The sequence below is a fragment of the Lepisma saccharinum genome, chromosome 30 (assembly GCF_977018435.1).
Source record: "Lepisma saccharinum chromosome 30, izLepSacc3.1, whole genome shotgun sequence".
Taxonomy (NCBI): domain Eukaryota; kingdom Metazoa; phylum Arthropoda; class Insecta; order Zygentoma; family Lepismatidae; genus Lepisma; species Lepisma saccharinum.
The window spans coordinates 8549007-8575084 of NC_139258.1; the positions used below are offsets into that span (position 1 = coordinate 8549007).

Consider the following 26078-nt stretch of genomic DNA (forward strand, 5'->3'; position numbering starts at 1 on the left):
TTGGGGACCACCATAGCTATGAACACCAAACAAAAACTGGGATGGGGGCTGTGAATATGTATATAATAAACCTACAATGAAGGCCAAGGGTGTTATGTATCAAATACCTTATGCAGGTCTTAAATCTCTTAAAACTATTGATAGCCTTTTAACCAAAAAGCAGCGCAAGAAAAAAAGCTCTTGTATTGCCAAGGGCCATGGTATGAAATTATTACTTAGTACCCCCCAATTAAAAAAATTACAACAATCCAGAAAAAAATCACATGTGGGGGGTTTCACATTTACTATCTCGGCCATCTTAGCAGCACTTGGGGCTGTTGGGAGCTTGGCTGGGGGATCAGCTGCCATAGCAAAAACAGTAATAGATGCCAAGAAGAATAGGGCAGAATTAGATGAATTGAAGCGCCATAACCTGGCCATGGAGAAACAAGGCAAAGGTGTTAAGAGAGCTATTAATAAGTTTAAAAAAAACAAGAGCCGCTTACAAACCAAGATATTGAAGCTTTAATCAAGCCACTGGGCATCAAACATTTTAGAGGTGTGTACATGTCTGATTCTTTACCAGAACAACCACTCAACAAAGAGTGTGGCATTGTTAATTTGGATAAGTACAAAAATCAGGGCACTCACTGGATTTGTTATCTTAAATATTTAAAAAATGAGGCATTTGTGTTTGATTCATTTGGAGGTGTTCCACCTGAAAATTTAATAAAATATCTAAAATCAGCTAATCTTTATTACAATAATGCCCGTGTTCAAAACTTCAAAGATGTTAATTGTGGACATTTGTGTTTATCTGTTCTTAGATATATGTCTCAAATAAATAAACCATCAATTGAAAATTTTCAAAAGGCCTTGTGGTATTTAAAACATCATGGGGGTATTCCATCTCACCAGCCAAAATTCAATATTGAAACTCAAATTACATGATGATATAGTGTATCCCAAAACAATAGCTCTCAGAGCATTTTATGGCATGTACTTGATCCCTAATATTACACACCACAACAACAAAATTGCAGTAGGGGATCAAAAAATTGTCATCACTCCAGGGCAATATAATCTGTCCACTCTAAATGCTCAATTACCCAGAGGTATAGTATTAACTCAAAATTCTGTCACTCACAGAGTAGAGATTGTATCTGCTACAGAAACAGTGGATCTGGGTACTATAGGAGAGCTGTTAGGCTTTGAGAACAACACAAAACTTGAACCAGCCATCAAACACACTGCTATTAATATACCTAAATTCTTAGCCATAGAGACTCTGAATATTCACTGTAATGTGGCTGAGGGTATGATCACCAAATCAAATGGCATAGGCACTCACAAACAAACTGGCATCATTGCAACATTTAAACCTAATTCTGAATTTATGGAGCCAATCATCTACACTCCATCCCCAACATTATATTTTCCTGTGTGCCATAATAGAATAGATAACATTGAATTGATGGTCACTAATGAAAAAGAAGAATTAGTTGATTTTGCTGGAGCCACAACAACTGCAATCATAGAGATTAATATTTAAATAAAAATACATACAAAAAAAATGGAAAATATTGAGAGTTATGAGCTACAATCATTCCCCCCAAACAGGAGGACATTTGCAAATTTAAATCAACCCAACACAGAGATTGAGGTTGATCTTGATGTAGGGGATGGCTTTATACACCCCCACAGAGCAGATCTATACATCAAATTTGATGTTGTAAAGCTCGATGGTGCAGATTATCCGGCAAATTCAAATATAAGATTGGTGGACAATTTTGTGCCGCATCTGTTCTCTGAAATTGAGATCAGAAAGCATGGTGTTGTTATAAACAGAGTGGATTATCCCGGCATTACCTCCACAGCTTTGGCCACACTAAAATTGTCCAAAACCGAGGCTTCTTACTACAAAATAGGTGGATTTGAGGCTGGTGATAAAATATTATCCAAGAGCCACACAGTGCTGTTTCCTATGCGCCTGTTGCCAGGATTCTTCTCAGATTACAAAGATATTATGTGGAAGGGTGGTTTAAGAATCACATTTAGAAGAGCTGCCAATGATAATAATGCTTTGATGAGGTACAGTACATTAAACTCTACAGGGGAAGCTCTGCCTAATACCCTACCTGATGAAGGCAAATGCATTATTCAGACTATGGAGCTAAGAATCCCAGTTGTTGAATATGAAGCCAGTTATGCTCTTAAATACAAAGCAGATATAATAAAAAATCCACAGGTTCCTTTACAATTTTATACATATCAATGTGTACAGAAGCCTGCCACTGGTACTTATTATGAGTTTGATGCTACAAATTCATTCTCCAGTATACAATATGACATGCCGGATTTTGTGGTGGTACTGTTTCAGATTGGAAGACACAATAATCAGGAAAAAAATTCAAGTAGATTTGATAACTGCAACATCAAGAACATATATCTTAAAAATGGCAGAAATGAGGTATTTCATAGAGAAAATTGTAATTTAGACATGTCCAAGGATGATTTCCTTAAATTATATGAAGCATTTACAGCATACAAAAGGGTTACTACTGGCAATACTGACATGTATTACACACCAGATGAATTCAAAGCACAGAGACCCATGTTTGTAATCAACACTTCAAAAAGGAAACAAGTTGTGGTTAATGACAGGACAAACATTAAAATTATCTGTGAATTCCACGATACACTCCCCGATGACACCATATGTAGTGTTATTCTCATAGGTGAAAAATCATATGTTTATGATGTAAGAAATGAGAGAGTCACAGAGCAATTCTAAAAGATCTTTGCATATTACATTGTTTTAATATTAGATAAACAAATTGAACCTGGTATCCAATTGAACATAAACCGGAAGTAAATATGTGTGTGTGTGTGTGTGTGTGGGTGTGGGTGTGTGTGTGTGTGTCTGTGAGGGGTGGGTGTGGGTGTGTATGTGAGTGGGTGTGTGTGTGTGTAGCTTAGTTTTAAGTGTAGCCAAAAAAAAATATCAAGAGGGGCATATTTTTAACAAGCTTATGGACAACAATCTGACAGAAGTGCCTTTTGTAAGTGTGGACAAATCAATCTGAGGGGGCTCATCATTTCACAGGAAGTTCCCGAGGGCATTTTTACAAAAATCTTGGATTAGACAGGGTTCCACACTTGAGCAAAAAGCTCATATGGGCATGTTGAGCAAGTTTTAAGTGTAGCCAAATCTGCCTGAGAGGGGTTCATCATTTCTCGTGCTGGTTGTACCACAAATCACACTACTTATATATATATATATATATATATATATATATATATATATATATATATATATATATATATATAAAGGAAATACCCCCTACACGAAGGTATCCCTCACCATTCACACTTTTTCTCACTTTTTACATTTTCCAATTCTTATCAGTTCATCATCTGGACAAACACAAATACCCATGCCTTACCCGGGACTCGAACCCGGAACCCATGGCGTTGTAGCGCGCTCTGTTAACCACTTGGCCACATGGTCCGGCAGATATTGACACAATTATCATTACAAACATAATATGCAGATTGTCATGGTTTCAAATGTTGTCACAACCACTTGATCAATGCAAATACTTTCTGAGGAGAGTTTAGCGTCTGTGTTGTGGTAGCGTCTTGCGTGTTTGCTTCTTCTTCTTTTCCTTTTAATCAACCATGAATCAGGCCCGTAGCCAGAATTAATCTTCAGGGGGCGCTCACGGGTTATCAGGGGGGGCTCACGGCTTATCAATTCCAGTTTTCAAAAGTTTAACAGTATTAAATGAAGGTAAATTGGGGGGATTATGTTATTATAAAACATAAAATTTAGAAATATCATGGAAATACTACAGTTTTTTCTATATTTTCTAAAACATCTATTGAAGTGCTAATTGACTGCTACTCACACCATCGCTCAATACACACACACTTCTCCCTCTGTCCCATAATTATAGTCCGGTATGCCAAAATGGTGACTTTTTATTTATGTTCTTTTGGATATTTGATCGGCCAATTTGTACTGATCCTTGAGTAATAACGTTGTATGACTCATTCCCGTGTTTCATTTTCTTCTTCTGTATACACCAATGTCACAGTTTGCCTATCGGACAATTATTATGGGACAGAGGGAGTACTATTTTTGATGATTGATTTATTTGGTGTTTTAAGGCCACTTTATGCACAGTAAGGCTAATCGGGACTGGACCTACAGTTTAAAGTGGGATCCGAACCACTGTGCCATGTGCCTCCACCGGGTATCGAACCTGGAACACCTTGATTACAAGGCGACGAGGCTACCGCTGCGCCATCGGGAAGTCCCACTGTTTTTTATGATACAGGTATTTAAATCATACAAGTAGAAATGTACAATATTAACTTCAAGCATAGTGCCTACCGTACCCTGGCCGAAGCAATGAAACTCCTCTTCGTTCACAAAACTATGGATCTGTTGGTATTTGACGCAGCCGTGGAAGGAATGTGGATGATGACGTTATAGTCACAGATATATGTCAAACGATAGGCTGCAACAGGGGCAGGGAAGTTACAGATAAATAAGCTCCCCTATGAAAGAACTTTCTAAAGTCTAGAGAATCTTTTAAACACTTGCCGGTACTTAGATTTCTGCTCACAAACAAGATGAACAAATCTAATAGCCGCTGTTCATGTTCTGTGAATTTATCCCTCGCGAACTTGTGAACAAAATAATATATGCTGTCTACATTTCACTCTTGACCTCAAAGAAATTAAAATATAAAATAGTTTTACCTAATGTCAAGGGGGCTGGCTACAGTGCTACGAGCCTGCCATGAATTAGATACTCAAAGTCCGACACATGAAGTTTGTAGAACTGTACGTCAATATGAGTGTCCATGGAATTAGTGTCGATTATACGTAGTAACAAAAAATGAAAGAAAGAAACTATTTCTTCTTCATTGATGCAGTGGTCACCCGCTGGAACACGTGCTTAGACAAATATGGTGACTATGTGGAATGTTAGTGTGCAGTGTCATGTATACCCTGTCACAGTTTAGGCAACCACGACATAAAGGTTTCTGTGGAAAGAAACTTGTTACCTTACTTTTTGATTCTACCTTGTATATCGTCCTGGTTAGTAACCTTCTTACATATATTCTTGGTGCAGAGTCTGAAGAAGACCTTGCTAGAAGGTTGAAACGTTACGTTTAGTTTATGTTTTATAATAAAATACATTTCTGCCTTGGTCAGCATATTGAGGTTTTCATTATTGGAAAGTTCCTTACTGCGAATGAAATGCAAAGTTGGCCTTGTATTTTCTGTTTCTTTCCAGTTATTTAATGGCAAATTTCTATTTCTATTGTTCATGTATGTTTTCCACTTATATCGTAATGTCAATCTTCTGTTCGGATTTGGAAAAGGAAAAACATTTTACACAGATTCCCTTGTTTCTTTAAGAGTCAACATCAATTTCGTTATTCGCGCCCATGTTATGTAGCTTGATGTTTAGGTCGGCGAGCCAGCGTTGCCACATTTCAGGATTCCGGTCTTAATAGAGCTGGCCGTGATTCAATCTGTGAAAAGAGCACCAAACAGCTGCAGCTACTATCCCACTTTGCTGGAGTCTAGTAGTAAGTTTGTAAACAGCTACTCGCCATAGAAGGGTCGAGTCAAGCAGACAGGCCAGTAACTCGTTCCAGTAACTCTCCCGCTCACTCGACCAATGTAAACCAGCCTTTAGGCAGACGACTTCGTTAGCATTTTGTGTTATTGTCAAATGGGTTTAGTTGTTTAGTGTTTAGTAAATGAAACTTATCTGCTTTTCCCAGAGTTTGGTCCCCCTGCCAAAATTTCTGGCGGCGCCCATGGACACAGCCAAATGTAAACATTCTCTTATGCGTAGTACACCTTGGACTGCATTTGCAGACTAACGGAGCTCTGGCGTCTTAACCCATGGTCAGTACAATTCTCTATTGGGTTTGTACTGTGTCCTGTCCATACGTGTTTGTGATTGTCCCTCCACCTATTTCCTGTGATCATTGATCCTCATCTTCGCAATTAGCCAAAACTGACAGAAACAAGAAAAACAAATCAATCAACCAACAGTCTGCGTGCGAAGAAGTCTTACCTGAACAAATAGATCTCCTGTTTCCAAGTCACTCAGAAGTTCAACCGTAAGCAAGGCGGCGTACTGTGGGACGAAGGGGTGCAAGTACCCCAACGTCCTCAGAAAGTTCACAATGATGTCATCGTGGGCAGAGTACATGAACATTTTCCTGTCTGGGGAAAGCGTTCCTTCAGCCTTCTGCTTGATGTGGGCCGCCATGTCTCCGAGCAACGGTCCTGAAGGACAGAAATACTTGTTAATGTTAATACTTGAGAACTAAGTAAGTGTAATTCATTGTTGGAAACATGTTTCGAAAATCATGAACAAATTTTTTAGTATTAAAAATTAAGTGAACTAAAATCTATGACAAATCAGACCTTTAGACCGAGTTGTCATTCCGTTGTCAACTCCTAGTCTCCTCGTCGCTATTTTCTGCTTTCTGAAATCAGCAAATACAGGGTAATTCAAAATGAATGGTGCAACTTTACACAGTTATTAGGATGTTACTATTTATGATAGAAAATCAAACAAGGCATCGATATAAAGAAGCACTCTCGAAATTTTACTCACATTATAAAGATTCAACATGGGAACCACGTGGAACGTGGAAAAGATCCAAACGATAATCAAGTACTTGCTATGCACGAGACAGCAAGTCATTTTCAACGGTTTCGAAGTCACTAACAATTCGCAGTTGTAACTTTGGCAACTCTTTCGGAAGGGTAAAACATATGCATTACTACCGAAAAGCATGGGAAATGTCTTTGCACCATTTTGATCGAATCAGTTCTCGATAGTTCCAACACACAATACGCCTCCTACTGATCATTAGCCATTTTGCGACACTCGCGATCCTGGTGGAGCATCGGCTAAGCAGAATAAGCCCTCTAATTGGGAATAAAACTTCCAGAGTCCTTCTTTATATTGATACTATCATAAATAGTAACGTCATAATAACTGTGTAACATTGCACCATTCATTTTGAATTACCCTGTATAATACTCAGCAGCTCGGAGAATTTTCATGATTTTAACAAGAGTGTGTGTTTTATATGTAACAGCATATAACTTGGCAAACTTGCTACTTATTTTTAATTAGTAATTTTTGTAGTTTGTTTATAATTCCACTTTATGCACATTAAGGCTAATTGAGACTGGACCTACAGTTTAAAGTGGGAACCAAACCACTATGTGCCTCCACCGGGTGTCAAACCCTTAACCCCTTTATTACAAGGCGACGACATTAGAACTGCACCATCGGGAAGGCTTAATGAGTAATAGTATTAATCGTTACAAGCATTGGATGTATGCACATTAAGCCACAATATAAGAAAATGATTGCACAAATACGTTTTAGTGTGCAACGTTGTAGAGTCACGGACACTTCTGTGTTGTATCAAATTAATTTACTTTCAATGGGTTAGCAGTGTCCGTGACTGTATGTATTATCTATTTTCTTTTTCAAAACCAAAATCACTCTCATTTCATGAATGCCTTCCACCCGCATGTCTACGATCTTCTAACACACTTGTAGGACCCCTCTGGAAGAAAGGAGACTATGATTGTAATTAGCTTTAAAAAAAAGCAACGTCCAATGATGGAGAGGCTTGACATGTATGGCATTTGATTGATTTATCGATTTGCTTAATTTTACTTCGCCTTTTGTGCCACTTTTGGCTAATTTGCGAAGATGGGGATGAGTGTTGAAATTGATCAATGGACACTCACAAACATCTATGCCCAGGCCAGGATTCGAACCCAGGACTCTTGGCGTCTTAGCGCGATGTGCTAACCACTCCGCCACGGGGGCCGGTGATGTATGGCAATCAAGCTGGAAAATGAACGTATGTGTATTGTGAGTTATGCGCCCAAGATACTTGTAATGATAATAATAATAATAATAATAATAATAATAATAATAATAATATAGGCCTCCCCGATAGCGCAGTGGTAACGTCGTCACCTTGTAATCAAGTGGTCCCCGGTTCGATACCGGTGGAGGCACATAGTGGTTCGGATCCCACTTTAAACTGTAGCTCCAGTCCCAATAAGCCTTACTGGGTAAAACTTCGATAGCGTCCCAACACCTCTCACTCATTTATTTCGTCATTCTTCAAGGTGCTATTTTGCTTTTTCATGAAAAAAAGTTCAATTTTTGACATAAAGACTAATTATATACCATTGACGTGAGCCCCAAAAACCATTGACGTTAGCCCCACAAACCATTAACGTTAGTCCCACAAACCATTAATGTTAGCCCCAAACACCATCCACTGGTAGCCCCACAAACCATTGATGTTAGCCCCACGAACCATCACGGGGCCGAGGTATGCCTACGAGGTTAGGTTAGGCCTGTTAGGTTAGGTTCCATTAGCACTCCTTTCGTTCAATTTAGCATATACCGACAACATCGGTTTTTCTCGATGAAAGAAAATACCAGCAAGAACTTCTAAATGCTACAGAAACTCATTTCGGAAAGTCGTTTCGTTAACAGTTTCATGCATCAGAGACACATTTCTTCAATTTTACATAAGAAACTACTTACGGAAATGAGTTTCTCCAAGGTTTACAACGTCCGTCGAGGTATTTTCTTTCATCGTGGAGTATATTTGACCGGGAAATCATGTATTTTTCAAGAGAAATATCCCACCGACGCACAATTGTTATTGCTTTCATTTGCTTGCCCTACGACAACCGGATGCTGCGTACGTTTGATGACGCAAGCCCCTGTCAGTGCTTCAACCCCCCTTTTTTTTTACTATGCTTGCCTAACGTAACCAAACCTAACCTAACCTTATCGGAAATGGTTCGTGGTGCTATCCGTGAATGGTTCGTGGGGCTATCGGTCAGCTACCGTGCATAATGGTTCGTGGGGCTATCCGTGAATGGTTTGTGGGGCTATCCGTGTATGGTCCGTGGTACTATCCATCAGCTACCCGGGCTATACGTAAGCTACCCGTGCATAATGTATAATTTCCACCGGTGACTAACACGATAGTAGGTATTTTTCGGTGCAGAAGGTTGAAACACTGCATGCCCATAACGTGCGTCAAGATGTGCTCGCCATATTGTGTGTTCCAGAAGCGAAGAAAGGAATTAAAAAAAGCACTAGGAATGTAAAAAATTTCGTTTGTTTTCGTGTAAAAAGCATAATGGCACCTTCAACTATGTTCCGCAATACACAAGTGGTAATTTCGAACCATGCGAAACACAAAATATCCGATTTTAATGTGTCTCCGATCTATGAAACTGCTACCGCAGTTTCTTGTGTAAAAATGAAGAAATCCGTTGGGACGCTATCGACGTTTTACCCCTTACCGTGAATAAAGTGGATTTAAAACACCAACTTAATCAATCAATAATAATAATAATGCACTATTAATGAAAGTTTGCAACGATGAAAAGATTCTGATTCTAAATGAACAAATAAATGAACACTCACCTGATTTGAGCCTTTGCATAGCTGGTGAGTAGGCGTCTATGGTGAATGCAAATTCTCTTATCTCCTTTAGGGGTTGAGGGTAAATGCTATTTGCCCACTCAGGAAGTGTGAAATTGTACAACTCCTTTCAATTAAAAAGAAAGTGATATTAAATTACTGAATACACATTGTTCGATTACAACTTCCAGAGAACCAAATTCAAGTTCCGTTAGAACATTTCAGCTTTATTGTACAGCAAATTGTCCATGACTATTTTCATGAAATTTTCTCTTTTTATGTATGCTCGTGCAGAAGTTGTCAACATCTTGCTTTGAGTTTTCTTTTAATTCTTGAAATTCTTATTGAGTCAAATAAAGTGCACGAACATGGTGATTTGCACGGTAATACTTATGGATCCCCATTGTACGTGTAAATAGAGAGATGTAGTGGTTGACTATCAGTCATTTGTTAATATTTGAATAATGGATACACTAATATCTGAACCTCGCACTGCAGTTATTTGCATTCTTTATAGTTTCGCTAGAAAACATAGGTTTACTATTTAAACAACCACGATGATTCGCACTACAATTTAAATTAATAACCTCACAAAACTGTTATACCATAAGAACAGGAAGACATTAGTGTTTCGAAGAAAGTGAATGATATTCAACAACAGTTTGGAACATAGATATTAACAATAGAACCTGAACTGAGCAACTTTGGCTAGAAGCTGCAAACGCTGTGTGAGCCATAAAAATAAAGAAGAAGAAGAAAGAAAGATACATGTGTTTATTGTTGGAGAGTGGGATATTTTGCTACAGGCGTGTTTCACCTACGTCATACACTTTTGCATTGTGGATTTGAGCAGCCATGATTGAGCCCAGTTCTTGTAAGCATTCGGAATTCAAGCGGGTGGGCGGAAGATACTGTAATACAAACATTCGTGATTTACAACAAACGTGCTGTTGGTGCAGATGTAACGAACGTTACGTGGTGGATATTTGCTTGCAAACGACAAATAAAATTGGCCGCAAACATGTGCGCATTCTGACGTCACATGAAACTTAGGTATTGCATATCATTGTGTCGAGGCTACTCAAATTCCTTGTCAGAAGTCACAGCAGTAACATACACAATTCTCATTTAATAATATTTAGAGATATGCATGATTTACACCATTTCTCTTTACTTAATAGACTACTTGTTTAATGAACTGATTGTTCATTAACTTGCCTTGACGGATTTATTGCTAAAAACGTCGGTAAATTTTAACAGTTGTTAGTTTTTTTAACTTTGTGAATAATTGCTAGAAGCGGAGGATTCATCAAGACTATATTCATGGGATAAACGATTGTTTGAAAAAAATATGCACTCAGAGTTGTTGTTTTTTAATTCGTTTTCTGAAATAATTAGGCCTGAGCCAATACCGTTGCAGAGTGGTAACGATATCGGAAAGTATCGCTTGGAATTCATCTACTGATACTTTTTCCACATATTGGTCTTTCACGGAGTGCTGAAAAATACCGGGCGACATTTTCGTGGAGTGTAATTACCGTGGAAATTATGCAAAGTTCAAACTTTCTTTTAATTTTCCAAAACTTTTGCACGAAAGAATATATTTTTACTTACATAACATGTGTTTTAATATTCAGAAGCAATTCTTAACTATTTTAAAGCAAATTTCTTGGTAAATTGATGCAATATAATTGGAGAAGAATATTTCAACACTAATATTGATAAATATTTTGAACAAGTTTTAATTATTGAAATTTTTAAGTATCGGCATAGGTTCAAACCAGAGTAGTCAAAAACAAAGGAATCCATAAATTCTAATGGGTATCCCTATTATAAACTCAAGAAAGTATGAACCCTCCTCAAGCAGATTTGGCTAAACTTAAAACAAGCTCAACATGCCCATATGAGCTTTTTGCTCAAGTGTGGAACCCCGTCTAATCCAAGATTTTTGTAAAAATGCCCTCAAATATTTCCTGAGAAAGTATGAACCCCCCTCAAGCAGATTTGGCTATACTTACAAAAATTGCATCAGCCGGATTTTTGTCCATAAACTTGTCAAAAATTGATATTTTTTGGCTATACCTGAAATTAAGCTAAAACCCATACCTACATATACATATTTACTTCAGGTTTAAGTTTAATTGGATGCCAGGTTCAATTTTTTTATCTATATGCAGAGCCCCTCTAGAATGGCAATGACCTGGCACTGTGTTATGTATTGATTTTTGCTTCCCAAGTAATGAAGCTTTGCGTGCAAACAATTGCATCAGCCACTATTGTGAGAGTAGTTGAGAAGAACAGATGTGTTGTTACAGTGCTTCTCATACTTACAGGCCTGTTTGTTTTAATATCATATTTCTGGTATATTGAACAATATTTTGCCTGACATCCAGCTTGTTTATTGTAATCCACTCATATTTAGGGTCAGGCTTATATCTGTCCCAGCCTATTATACAAAAATCAATACATAACAAGGTTATTGCCATTCTAGACATGCATGTCCGTGCAGGCATTTGTGCTAGGTCAGTGTGAATGAATATTTATTCTTTTTTTCCACTTGTAGGCTATTGGCTTTACAACCTGTCATAAGATAAGCATAGAGTTTTTGATTTGGACCCCAAGAAATTTTATATAAATACCAAAGCCAAAAAATATTAACACACATACACATACACACACACATACACACACACACATACAAAATATACAAAGCACAGTGCTGAACCCAGCTGATATTTTTTATCCAGCATAGAGTTTTGATTTGAAACCCAGGAAATTGTATATAATAAACAACAACAAAAATGCCAAGTCAAAAATATTGTAATCAATGCAATAAAAATATATCCAGCCCCAATTGGGCCAAGCATCAAAAGATTTGTAACCCGGACAAATACAGAACTCCCACAAAAATATGCCCTAAATGCCATAGAAAATATAACATGCAATACTTTACATATAAACATAAAGATACTTGCTCTGCACAGTTATCAACATTGCCCTCACAACCATCTACTTCTGGTCTGAAAAGGAAGCATGAAGCACCTGTTAATGCTAGAGCAGCAAAGCAGCCACGCTATGCACCACCTATCCATAGCAGTTTTAATGGCCAATTAAGAGATTATCGGTTTGTATCAGAGCCAAGATGTGACATTAAGAATTTTTTGAACAGTGTAAATTCTGATGTGCAAACAATTCTTAATGCACAAAATGGCTCTTATAAGCTGTCCCTCAAATTGTTTGCACAATATAAGAAACCAAATGGCACAAAATTTACACAGCCCCACATAACAGAAACTGTACCGGTTTATTCAAATACAAATTCGGACAGAATAATAAGCAGGTTGATGGAACAATTGAATATTGAACACTCTGAATTTGCAGCAAAAGAGTCTGGATGGAGCCTATGCGGTTCTCCACACAAGTTATATGTTAATATTTCTGAATTCAGCCCATTACAAGGTTCCACTTATGTGCCATTACCTGCAAATATTAAAAACAAAAGAGCCGTGGTTAATATAGAAAATACCGACCAGAAATGCTTTTTGTGGTGTATTTTAGCTGCTTTGTTTCCAGTTTCAAGGAATCCTGAGAGAATAACTTATTATAAACAACATGAACATGATTTTGATGAGGCAATGGAGGGTTTAGAATATCCAATGTCTGTTCAGAATATTGATAAATTTGAAAAAAAGGTCAGGAATATCAATGGCAAACAATTATCTATTAATGTATTTATTTGTTCCACTGGCAATTGCTTGATAGAACCTCTCAGAATTAGTACAATTGATGATGATTCTGCTGTTCCGATTGATCTGCTCTTAATTGAAGGGGATGGCACATATCATTACACTCTGATACAAAATCTTGAAGCTTTAGTGAGAACACAACTAGAAAAATCCAATACAATATTCAAGTTGTGCAGAAGATGTTTAACTGTATTTTATGGTCAAAAAATGGTAAAAGGGGTTCGTGAAGAGAGTGCAGAAATTGCAAAAAATAAGTTAATTGAGCATTTAAAATACTGTAAAAATCATAAACCTGTTCATATGGTGATGCCTAATCCAAGTGAAAATTGCAAATTCAAAAAGTTTGAAGCCTTGTTGGAACACCCAGCATATATTGTCTGTGATTTTGAATCAATCCTCAAACCTCTTGCATTCTGCAATCCAGATCCCGAAGAATCTTCAATTACACCATACCAGCTACATGAACCTTCCAGCTTTTGTTATGTGGTTATACGGGATGGTGTAGCTAGTGAGCCACACTTATACATGGGACCAGATGCCATCAAAATATTTGCACATAGAATAGAAAATGAGTGCCGTGACATAGCATCTAACATCTTATTAAAATCAAAGCCTATGTTGCCTTTAACAGAGAAACAGATTGAAGATTTCAACAATGCAGAAAAATGCCCGGTATGTGATTCTGAATTTTCAGATACAAATATCAAGGTGAAACACCATTCTCATACAGATGGTAAATTCTTAATGGCCCTGTGTAATAGCTGTAATATTAAGATCAAGAGACCAAGATTTGTCCCCATATTTTGCCATGGAGCATCCAATTATGATTTCCATCATCTGATCAGGTACGAGGGGTTTGACAAGCAGAATTTAAATATTTTAGCTGAAAATGATGAGAAATATATATCTATTAGCAAAATAATTAAAGTTAATAGTGTTCCTATTCACATAAGATTTCTTGATTCTTACAGAATTTTATCTGCTAGCCTGGCTACACTGGCAAATCAATTATCTGATGATCAATTCAAAATCACATGTGCTTTGTTTCCAAATCAGGACCTGAAATTAATTAGGCGGAAGGGTGTATATCCATATGACTATGTTACAGATTTTTCTAAATTTGATGAGTGTTCTCTGCCACCACAAGAAGAGTTTTACAGCAAAATCAGAGGATCTGGAATCACTGATGAAGATTATCACCATGCCCAATTGATGTGGAACAATTTAAATTGCAAGACATTTGGTGATTATCACAAGGCTTATTTAAAACTTGATGTCACCCTCTTAGCTGATATATTGCAGGCATTCAGAAAATCTTCCATGCAAAATTATAAACTAGATCCAATATATTTTTTCAGTGTTTCGGGCCTAGCATGGGCCGCAATGTTTTTCAACACCAAAAAGCCATTGGATCTGATCCAAGATCAAGATACGTATCTGTTTATGGAGAAATGTATAAGAGGAGGGATGGTGCAATGTTCCCAGAGATATGCCAGAGCAAATAACAAGCATATTCCCAATTATGATCCAGCACGGCCATCAAATTATATAGTGTATGTAGATGCAAACAGCCTCTATGGTCATGCCATGATGCAAAAACTGCCATATGCAGGGCTTGAATGGGTTGAAGATTTCAATATTGAAGATCTTAAGAATTTTGATGACAGTGACTATGGCCTCTTCTTAGAGGTTGATCTGACAATTCCTGATGATTTGCACAATAAATTTTCTGATCTGCCCCCAATTCCCGAGGTTCAGTGCTCACCTGGCTCTAAACAGAAGAAGCTCATGATGACTCTAGAGCCGAAACAGGATTATGTCATATATTACAAAAACCTCCAGTTCCTGATGAAACATGATGTTCAAGTGACCAAAATTGGAAAAGTTTTGAGGTTCAGGCACTCAGAATGGTTGAAACCATACATTGATACAAATACAGAGCTTCGAACATCTGCAAAGAGCCAATTTGATAAGGGCTTGTTTAAATTGATGGTTAATTCTGTATATGGCAAAACTATTGAAAATGTCAGAAAACATACCGATGTTAAAATAATTACTGACCCCAGCCTGAGCAAAAAATTGGTTGCAAAGCCTAATTTCAATTACAGAAGAATTTATGATGAAAATATGGCACTTTTCAACATGAAAAAACAAAGATTAAGTTTGATAAACCTATTTATGTAGGGGCTGTGATATTGGAATTGGCCAAATTACATATGTTAATATTGTATTATGATGTGTTGAAACCTTTTTATGGTGATAATATAAAATTGATGTACATGGACACGGATAGTTTTATTCTTGATATTAAAACAGAAGATGTTTATCAAGATATGTCACAGCCTGAATTGTTTAAATATTTTGATACCAGTGAACATACAATAATTCAACCCCACAACAAAAAGGTGCCTGGCAAGTTAAAAGATGAGACACTTGGTGATGTTATTGTGGTATTTGCTGGGTTAAGTGCCAAGATGTACACTTTTGAAACATGTAGTGGTGTTGTTGCCAAAAAGGCCAAGGGCATTGGCAGAGTGACTGTAGACAAAGAGCTTGAATTTGAAGATTACGAAAATTGCCTCAAATCCCAGAATTTAATCAAAACATCAGAATCCAGAATTCAGAGTGTGGATCACTTATTGACTTCAAATATTGTAAGAAAAGTGGCCCTGGACCCACATGATGATAAGAGATGCATTTTATCATGTGGCATACATACTTTACCATGGGGTCATTGTGATTTGAAAAATGGGAATCAATGCCCAATTACAGAGCATGATTTGAAATAAATAAACATGCCTATGAACTTATTTGGGTTCAAAAAACAGGCTATTATGGAGCTGCCAACACCACAACCCTCTTCTGATATAATATCTAAACTGAGTGGCTTGTTAATTATTCATCTGAACAGCATACTTACAGATGTTGATGATGAAACAGGTAAAATATTGTACATATTTAACAATAATTTAAATCATTACCAATTACCTGTAGGTGGGCAATTGCAATTTATTACAACCCCTGAGGGTGATGTTAAAATTTCAATAAGGAGAAATATTTATAGAATTAAGCACTCAAACATGATTTCTGGCACTGTTTATACTGTTTCTGCTGGTGACTGCTTATATATTGAGGTCCCTGGATCCTATGACAAGCTTATACCCTTTTTTATAGAATTAAGAATCAGATACTCTATAATAAATAACCACTAAAACAAAAATGCCTAATGATATATTTGGCCATACAAGACATGAAGATCACAGTGATGAGATTCTGATGCTTGATGTCAGAGTCAAGAAATTAAGAAGTGATTTACAAGCTTTACAAACCACACTGAATGCCAGTCTTCAATTAGAAATTACAAATTTACAATCACAATGCATGGACCCTCTTCTTAAAATTGATTCTGAACTCAAATTATTGCTTCAGAAATATACTGATCTGGCAACATTGGATAATTTTCAAAGTTTGGAAGAAGCTGTAGCAGCTCTTCAAGCCAAATTTAAGACCCAGGCCACCAATTCTGAGCAATTGAAACAACAATTGGAAGAGCAGATAAATAATGTCCAGACACAGCTCCAAACAATTGTCAAAAGCATAAAATCACAAGAAGATTTTGATCTAGTGATATCCACTCTGAAAGAACAGATTCAATCACTCCAAATACCTAATCTGGATCCTCTGCACAATGCCATAGCCGAGGTTAAAGAAAAAATTGAGACACTTGAAAATTTTATGAACATTTTGCCATCTTCTGATGCTTTGAGTGCAATAACTCGGAGTGTAGCAAATATTAAGCTGCAACTTGAAACATATGAAGATTTTGGAAAAATTCAAAGTACCATAACCCATCTTGAAGGTACAATAGCAGCAGTGCAAAGTGATTTGGCAAATGTACAAGAATCTCGCCTGCCCGGTATTGTAGATACTCTTGTTAGTGTCCAGCACCAAATCACAAAGCTTGAAAACCTCAACACTGCATGCCCTGTTTGAGGATATCAGAAGACAGGTCCATGATCTTACTGCTCAAAATTCAAAATTGGCAGTTGTTGAAAATTTACAACAAATTGTAGCTAATATCAAGCAACAGCTAGGGACCATGGAATTCAATCAAGCAAATGCTCTGTCTGTTTTTGCCACCCAGCTTCAAGAGATTGTGCAACAATACAAAAAACTTATTGTGGACATAAAGATCAAGCCAGGCCATGATGATGGTGTTAGGACCATCAATGAGCACCTTGAATCTGTAACAAGCAGATTGCTTACAGCAGATAAAGAAATAACAGGCATAATCGAGAATCCAAAACATACAGTAATTCTTGAATTGTACAGCATCCCCAACAAAGAATATGATTCACCATTTACACCAGGTGGCAAAATATATATGCTGTCCCCTGCTCAATTTTATTACCAGTTTTTTGTTGGGGGCACATTGAGACCAATCAAAATCAAATATTGGCTTCAACCACAGGCACACCACTACCCCACCTTATCAATAACAAATGCTGACAACAAACCAAAAATCACCAGTGTAGAGTTAGAGGATTTTACAGACCCCAATACATTAGAAACAGCCTATGCTGAAGATGATGGTTCTCTGGAATTTAAAATACAAATAGGGGATAAATTATATTTAGAAAATCCTGCAGTCTCAGCTGCTGAACACCCTATAGTTGCAATATTCTTGTTTTCATATTATGTCTAGACAAATTATTGTTGATGAATTACACAGACAGGCCAGACATAATTTTAAGAGACTCCCAGTAGTCACAAAGGGCATAGATGATTTATGGCAGAGCGACTTGATTGAGTTGTCAAGTGGACAGTTGAAAAACTTAGACAAAATCAACAAGGGTTACAAGTATCTACTCACTGTGATAGACACATTTTCAAAATTTGCCTGGGCTGTGCCACTCAAATCCAAGACTGGAACATGTGTTACAGAAGCCATCAGGACAATCATCAATCAGAGTGGAAGATCACCGCGCTATTTGCAAACAGATAATGGCAAAGAATTTTATAATTCAGTGTTTCAACAATTTATTAAAAGCCAGGCAATAAAACATTACTCGAGTTACAGTGATCTCAAGGCCTCAATTGTAGAGAGATTCAACAGAACCTTAAAAAATCTTATGTATAAACAATTTACACTGCAAGGTAATTATAAATGGATTAATATTCTTCCAGAACTTCTACATAAATATAACAACTCGGTCCATTCCACAATCAACATGAAACCCTCTGAAGTAACTTCATCTGATGAGCAAAAATTGATCAGCACTGTTTATTATCCTAGATACCAGCCAACAACAAGAAAGGCCAAATACAGGGTGGGTGATCAAGTAAGAATCAGCAAATATAAGCACTTATTCAAAAGAGGCTTTACAAGAAACTGGAGCACTGAATTATTTACAGTGGTTCAAGTTAAACCCGGGACCCTTAACACATATATAATAAAAGATCATCGAGGAGAAATTGTCAAAGGCAGATTCTATGAACAAGAGCTCAGCAAAACTAAACAGCCTGACACATATCTTATAGAAAAAATCATCCGCAGAAAAGGCAACAAGTTATTTGTCAAATGGCTAGGACTTCCAGAACACAGCTGGATCGATGCAGACAAAGTGATAATATGAGCACCTGGGATGTTATAAAAAGGCTGCCAGAACCTGAACAACAGAATAGGAGAAATGGCAACTTGCTGCCTGATAATATTAGGTGTCTTATTGTTGGGCCATCTGCTTGTGGTAAAACTACACTAATGGTTGATAATTTTTTATTGGCACCCAACTGGTTAGACTGGAAAAACAGGCACTTGTATGTCTTCTCTAAGAGCTTGGAACAATTAAAATATCAGCAGCTGATGAAGCTATATGATGGATTAGATATTGCCACTTTTGAACCAGATGTTAAGCCACTTCATGAATGTCTCGATAATTCTGTTGTTGTGTTTGATGACATTATATTGGATAATCAAAACAAGGTTAGAAATTTCTTTACACAGGGGCGGCACAAAAACATTGATTGCTTCTACCTGGCACAGACTTTTTCTAAAATTCCGAAGCAGCTGATCCGAGACAACAGCAATTTTATATGTGTGTTTCATCAGGATCATACCAACCTCAAACACATACATGATGAATATGTAGGTGGGGACCTGAGCTACAATGATTTTTCCAAGTTTTGCAGTAGGTGCTGGAACCAGGACAGTTATGGGTTTGTCACTATTGATATGACAAGAACACCCAATAGTGGCAAATACAGAAATAAAATCAACAATTTTCTAGACATTGAAATATAAATAAATAAACATGAAATGACCAATCATTGATGATCTTAAATTAAGAGATTATCCTGTAAAAAGATTTAAGGGATGGAAATCACAGAACCGAGGAATTTATGAACAACACAAACAAACAGAACAGCCTATCATTGATGCTATTAGTGAATGAGGTAAAAATATCAAAACTGTTACAGAGCAAAATCAAAATTTGATCACAGAGCTTGTACCTGTAGCTGCAAGGAACATATTAGATTATCCATTCACCCCACTTTCCAGTATTCATACACCTAGTCCTATTGCTCCTCGAAGAATTGAAGCTACACAGGATCCTATTGAATTTGGTCTTCTTGCTCAAAAATATTTAACCACACCTAAAGACAATAAAGATGAGGTGTTTGGCTTATATGCTGACACAGAGCTTGATGGTAGCATCATACATAGAATTGGCAATTTCAGAGTAACATTTATGGGGGATGATCTGATTGTTTATTCAGAATCTCGTCTCGGAGAAAAAGGTGCTTTTGTTAAGTACCCCGGCACACCTGGGTTGTGGGAACTGATGACCAGGAAAAGGCCTGGCAGCTATACAGATCAAGATTATGAATATTACAAAGAAATATTAATAAAATCAGATGCTCTATACCAGAACAATGATCCCACACAAAAAAGAGTCAAGTCTAGCAGTGGGGCAAAATACAATAATTTAATCAAGCCCATATGGTCACAAATTAAGACTGGCAGTGGAATCAAACAATACAACACCCTGCCTAAAGAATTTGTGTGGGTTGATGATGTCAGGAAACTTGTAGATAGGTTATTTGTGATAGCTGGGGAGGAAAATGCTGGCAACAACAATTTTTACAATGAAAAGGTTGGAATTATGGACATGATAAGCACAAAATTGTCTAATTTTATAGTGAATGACACTAAGGGGATTGGATATCTTATAAAAATTATTAATACTTTACCCCCCAAATTTTGGAATATTTCTGAGGGTCGGGGCCTGGTGAATGACATTATAAACAAGCTGCCATTTGAACTACACATTCCAGGCTATCAGTATTGTGGTCCAGGCACAAAATTGGATCATAGATTAAACAGAGGGGATCCTGGTGTAAATCCCCTAGATGCTGCTTGTAGAGACCATGACATAGCATACAACACACATTCTGATCTTGACAAGAGACATGTTGCAGACAAGAAATTAGAAGAGGCTGCATTTGGTAGATTTGTAAGCAAAGATGCTTCTTTAAGTGAAAAAATAGCAGCATTGGGAACCACCATAGCTATGAGCACCAAACAAAAACTGGGGTGGGGGCTGTGAATATGTATATAATAAACCTACGATGAAGGCCAAGGGTGTTATGTATCAAATACCTTATGCAGGTCTCAAATCTCTTAAAACTATTGATAGTCTTTTAACCAAAAAGCAGCGCAAGAAAAAAAGCTCTTGTCTTGCAAAGGGCCATGGTATGAAATTGTTGCTTAGTACCCCCCAATTAAAAAAATTACAACAATCCAGGAAAAAATCACATGTGGGGGGATTCATATTTACTATCCCTGCCATCTTGGCTGCTCTCGGGGCTGTTGGGAGCTTGGCTGGGGGATCAGCTGCCATAGCAAAAACAGTAATAGATGCCAAGAAAAATAGGGCAGAATTAGATGAGCAGAGGCGCCATAACCTGGCAATGGAGAAACAAGGCAAAAGTGTTAAGAGAGCCATGAATAAGTTTAAAAAAACAAGAGACGCTTACAAACCAAGATATTGAAGCTTTAATCAAGCCGCTGGGCATCAAAAATTTTAGAGGTGTGTACATGTCTGATTCTTTACCAGAACAACCACTCAACAAAGAGTGTGGCATTGTTAATTTGGATAAGTACAAAAATCAGGGCACTCACTGGATCTGTTATCTTAAATATTTAAAAAATGAGGCATTTGTGTTTGATTCATTTGGAGGTGTTCCACCTGAAAATTTAATAAAATATTTAAAATCACCTAATCTTTATTACAATAATGCCCGTGTTCAAAACTTCAAAGATGTTAATTGCGGACATTTGTGCTTATCTGTTCTCAGATATATGTCTCAAATAAATAAACCATCAATTGAAAATTTTCAAAAGGCCCTGTGGTATTTAAAACATCATGGGGGTATTCCATCTCACCAGCCAAAATTCAATATTGAAACTCAAATTACATGATGATATAGTGTATCCCAAAACAATAGCTCTCAGAGCATTTTACGGCATGTACTTGATCCCTAATATTACACACCACAACAATACAATTGCAGTAGGGGATCAAAAAATTGTCATCACTCCAGGGCAGTATAATCTGTCCACTCTAAATGCTCAATTACCCAGAGGTATAGTGTTAAGTCAAAATTCTGTCACTCACAGAGAAGAGATTGTATCTGCTACAGAAACAGTGGATCTGGGTACTATAGGAGAGCTGTTAGGCTTTGAGAACAACACAAAACTTGAAGCGGCCATCAAACACACTGCTATTAATATACCTAAATTCTTAGCCATAGAGACTCTGAATATTCACTGTAATGTGGCTGAGGGTATGATCACCAAATCAAATGGCATAGGCACTCACAAACAAACTGGCATCATTGCAACATTTAAACCTAATTCTGAATTTATGGAGCCCATCATCTACACTCCATCCCCAACATTATATTTTCCTGTGTGCCATAATAGAATAGATAACATTGAATTGATGGTCACTAATGAAAAAGAAGAATTAGTTGATTTTGCTGGAGCCACAACAACTGCTATCATAGAGATTAATATTTAAATAAAAATACATACAATGGAAAATATTGAGAGTTATGAGCTACAATCATTCCCCCCAAACAGGAGGACATTTGCAAATTTAAATCAACCCAACACAGAGATTGAGGTTGATCTTGATGTAGGGGATGGCTTTATACACCCTCACAGAGCAGATCTATACATCAAATTTGATGTTGTAAAGCTGGATGGAACAGATTATCCGGCAAATTCAAATATAAGATTGGTGGACAATTTTGTGCCGCATCTGTTCTCTGAAATTGAGATCAGAAAGCATGGTGTTGTTATAAACAGAGTGGATTATCCCGGCATTACCTCCACAGCTTTGGCCACACTAAAATTATCCAAAACCGAGGCTTCTTACTACAAAATAGGTGGATTTGAGGCTGGTGAGAAAATATTATCTAAAAATCACACAGTGCTGTTCCCCATGCGCCTGTTGCCAGGATTCTTCTCAGATTACAAAGATATTATGTGGAAGGGTGGTTTAAGAATTACATTTAGAAGAGCTGCCAATGATAATAATGCTTTGATGAGGTACAGTGCAATAAACCCTACAGGGGAAGCTCTGCCTAATACCTTACCTGATGAGGGCAAATGCATTATTCAGACTATGGAGCTAAGAATCCCTGTTGTTGAATATGAGGCCAGTTATGCTCTTAAATACAAAGCTGATATAATAAAAAATCCACAGATTCCTCTGCAATTTTATACATATCAATGTGTACAGAAGCCCGCAACTGGTTCTTATTATGAGTTTGATGCTACAAATTCATTCTCCAGTATACAATATGACATGCCTGATTTTGTGGTGGTACTGTTTCAGACTGGGAGACACAATAATCAGGAAAAAAATTCAAGTAGATTTGATAACTGCAACATCAAGAACATATATCTTAAAAATGGCAGAAATGAGGTATTCCCTAGAGAAAATTACAATTTAGACATGTCCAAGAATGATTTCCTCAAATTATATGAGGCATTTTCATCATTCAAAAGGGTCACTACTGGCAGTACTGACATGTATTACACACCAGATGAATTCAAAGCACAGAGACCCATGTTTGTAATCAACACCTCAAAAAGAAAACAAGTTGTGGTGAATGACAGGACAAATATTAAAATTATCTGTGAATTCCATGAGACATTACCTGATGACACCATATGTAGTGTTATTCTCATAGGGGAAAAATCATATGTTTATGATGTAAGAAATGAGAGAGTCACGGAGCAATTCTAGAAGATATTTGCTTCTATTATGCTGTTATACAACACACAAATTTCAATTGTATTATCAGCTAGCAGTGAATATCTTATGTGTGGGCAGTTGTATATATTTCAATCTTATATCAGGACTCGAACCCAAAGCCCCTGATTACAATGCAACAATATTAACACTTCTCAATATGGAATATGCCCACATTTTACTGGGTTCTGAGACCTTAATACAGACAAAATTGGATTTTGAACTGCCATAATATTTTCTAAGTCTTTGCCTAGGCTCATATTATCAGAATAGAATTGCTTTCAGCATGAAAAACAGTTCATTGCCACTATGCCAGAAGATATGTATCTTTATCTCAATAATCTTTGTTACATTTTTACATGTTGCACAGAAAATGTGTATCTTTATCTCAATAATCTTTGTTACATTTTTACATGTTGCACAGAAAGATTAATGGCCTCTTCAGTGAATCGCACAGAAAAATCATTAATGTTCCCTTCTAGCTGTGTAGATTATATCTCTTGCGTGCCGGCAAAACATGCAAACAATTAATTATGTTTGCCCGCTTTTCCCCTATTGTATGGCTGAGCGGGTGGTTCCCAATAGAGAATAATTTTGCTCTGTTGAACAACACTTTTTACCAGGTTTCAGATCTGGGAGTTGTATATCAACTAGGAATAATTATTCTCAAAATCTCACGTATGGAGATATTATTTTGCAACATGTATTTCAATCTCATATTTTATCAGGATTCAAACCCGAGCCTCCCGATTACAAGGCAACAATATTAACATTTTGCCATCAGGGGAGGCTTCACATTTTTACCAGGATTCAAACCCGAGCCTTTATTACAAGGCAATAAAAACCATGCACCACACTCCACTGGGTCTCAGAACCCAATAGATATGAGCTTTATATCAATTCAAGATTCCTGGGATTTTGACAGAAAAACACACTATAAACAATAAAATCATATGGGAACTTGGCATTGTTTTAAGTATAGCCAAATCTGCTTGAGGGGGGTTCATACTTTCTCAGGAAATATTTGAGGGCATTTTTACAAAAATCTTGGATTAGACGGGGTTCCACACTTGAGCAAAAAGCTCATATGGGCATGTTGAGCTTGTTTTAAGTATAGCCAAATCTGCTTGAGGGGGGTTCATACTTTCTTGAGTTTATAATAGTGTATTTTATACTCATTAGGAATCCATAAATTCTGCAGGACCGGAAACTTTTTTCCTTGCATAATTTAAATTCGGTCCAAGTTGCGTATTGTTGAATTGAAAAAGGTTCCTGGACCGAATTTAAATATTTTACAGATAAAAAGGTTCCTTACGGTCCAGAACCAATTTACGCTTACTGGTTTTCTCTCCTGGACCGGAATTGGATTTATTTGAAATTCCTGGACCTTCAACAACCCTGGTTCAAAGTGGTATCGGCTCAGCCCAAGAAATAATATTTGCATTATAGAATGCATATAATTCTTTAGGAAGCTTATTTAGGTTGTCCTGAATGACTTCACTATCAAAAGAATGAATGATTTGATTTATTCTACTTCACATTTCTACCACTTTTGGCTAATTGCGATGAATGGTGATTAGATGAGATGGATACAATCACAAACACACATTGATAGCACACAACACAAATCCCATAGAGGATTGTACTAGGCGCCATAGCCTCGTTAGGCTGCAAAATGTAGTCCTGGCGCCTGGATCTACAGCTTTGTAGGGCTTTGGTTCTGTCCATATGTGTTTGTGACTATTCCTTCATCGTATCATCACTCATTCCCATCGTCGCGATTAGTCAAAAGTTGAAGAAAGCGGCGTAAAATAAACCAAATCAATCATTTCATCAATCTTTGCAGTGAAAACAAGGATATTAATTCTTACCGAATAATTATTCAGCCCTTAAAATAGCGTCGCATGAAAACCATGGTTACCTGTATGAAGAATATGCTGTAGTAAAAGTCAGCCGTGGTGGCGGATGTAACCACTTCGCCCGAGTGAGCGGTGATCCACTCGTAGGTGTCGGCGTGGGCCTCGTCGAAGTCTGCCAGCACGGAAGAGTTTAGGAAAGCGTCAAGGAGGGCTTCGTACGCTGGGCAGGGCTTCGAGGAGTGGAGAAGCTGTAAGGAGAGAAGAGATTCAAGAAGCTTTCAAACCAAAGCGACAAGGGTGCCTTCAGTCTATAATAAAGCATTCAGTGCGCATGAGCGACCAACAGACTGAGGCGACACGACGAACGCCATTGAGAAAACTGCTCCATTCAAGCTGCACGTGCAACAGATCGTGTCAGTATGGTAAAGTTCAAGTCCTGATTCGAACGCCAGTTCGGTATCCTTCACACAGCTCGAGAGGAAGCAGACAGGACGCGTATCTGGTTTCCAGCCAGCGCCTGTTTTTCTGAGAAGCCCTGTAGTCGCTCTCACCTGCAGTGTTTGGACATGCAACACGAACTGCAACGACTTTATACTCCAAAGGTCTTCATATTGTGTGTGTGTAGCACAACACAATAACACAAGCT

The 26078-nt window shown here is 37.4% G+C and overlaps 1 protein-coding gene across 3 annotated transcripts in view; it reads right to left on the minus strand.

Moving 5' to 3' along the window:
* Positions 1-26078, minus strand: part of LOC145981782 (lysosomal acid phosphatase-like) — a 76637-nt gene that overhangs the window by 11330 nt on the left and 39229 nt on the right. For 2 of the 3 annotated variants that reach the window (XM_083115198.1, XM_083115197.1), the window contains 3 exons: positions 25495-25680; positions 9506-9629; positions 6086-6300 (listed from right to left, as the gene is read on the minus strand). In XM_083115198.1, the coding sequence (XP_082971324.1) occupies positions 6086-6300; positions 9506-9629; positions 25495-25680 (525 nt within the window). Of the gene's footprint in view, positions 1-4421; positions 4506-6085; positions 6301-9505; positions 9630-25494; positions 25681-26078 lie in introns of those variants that run through there. The other variant, XM_083115199.1, reaches the window with a different exon arrangement.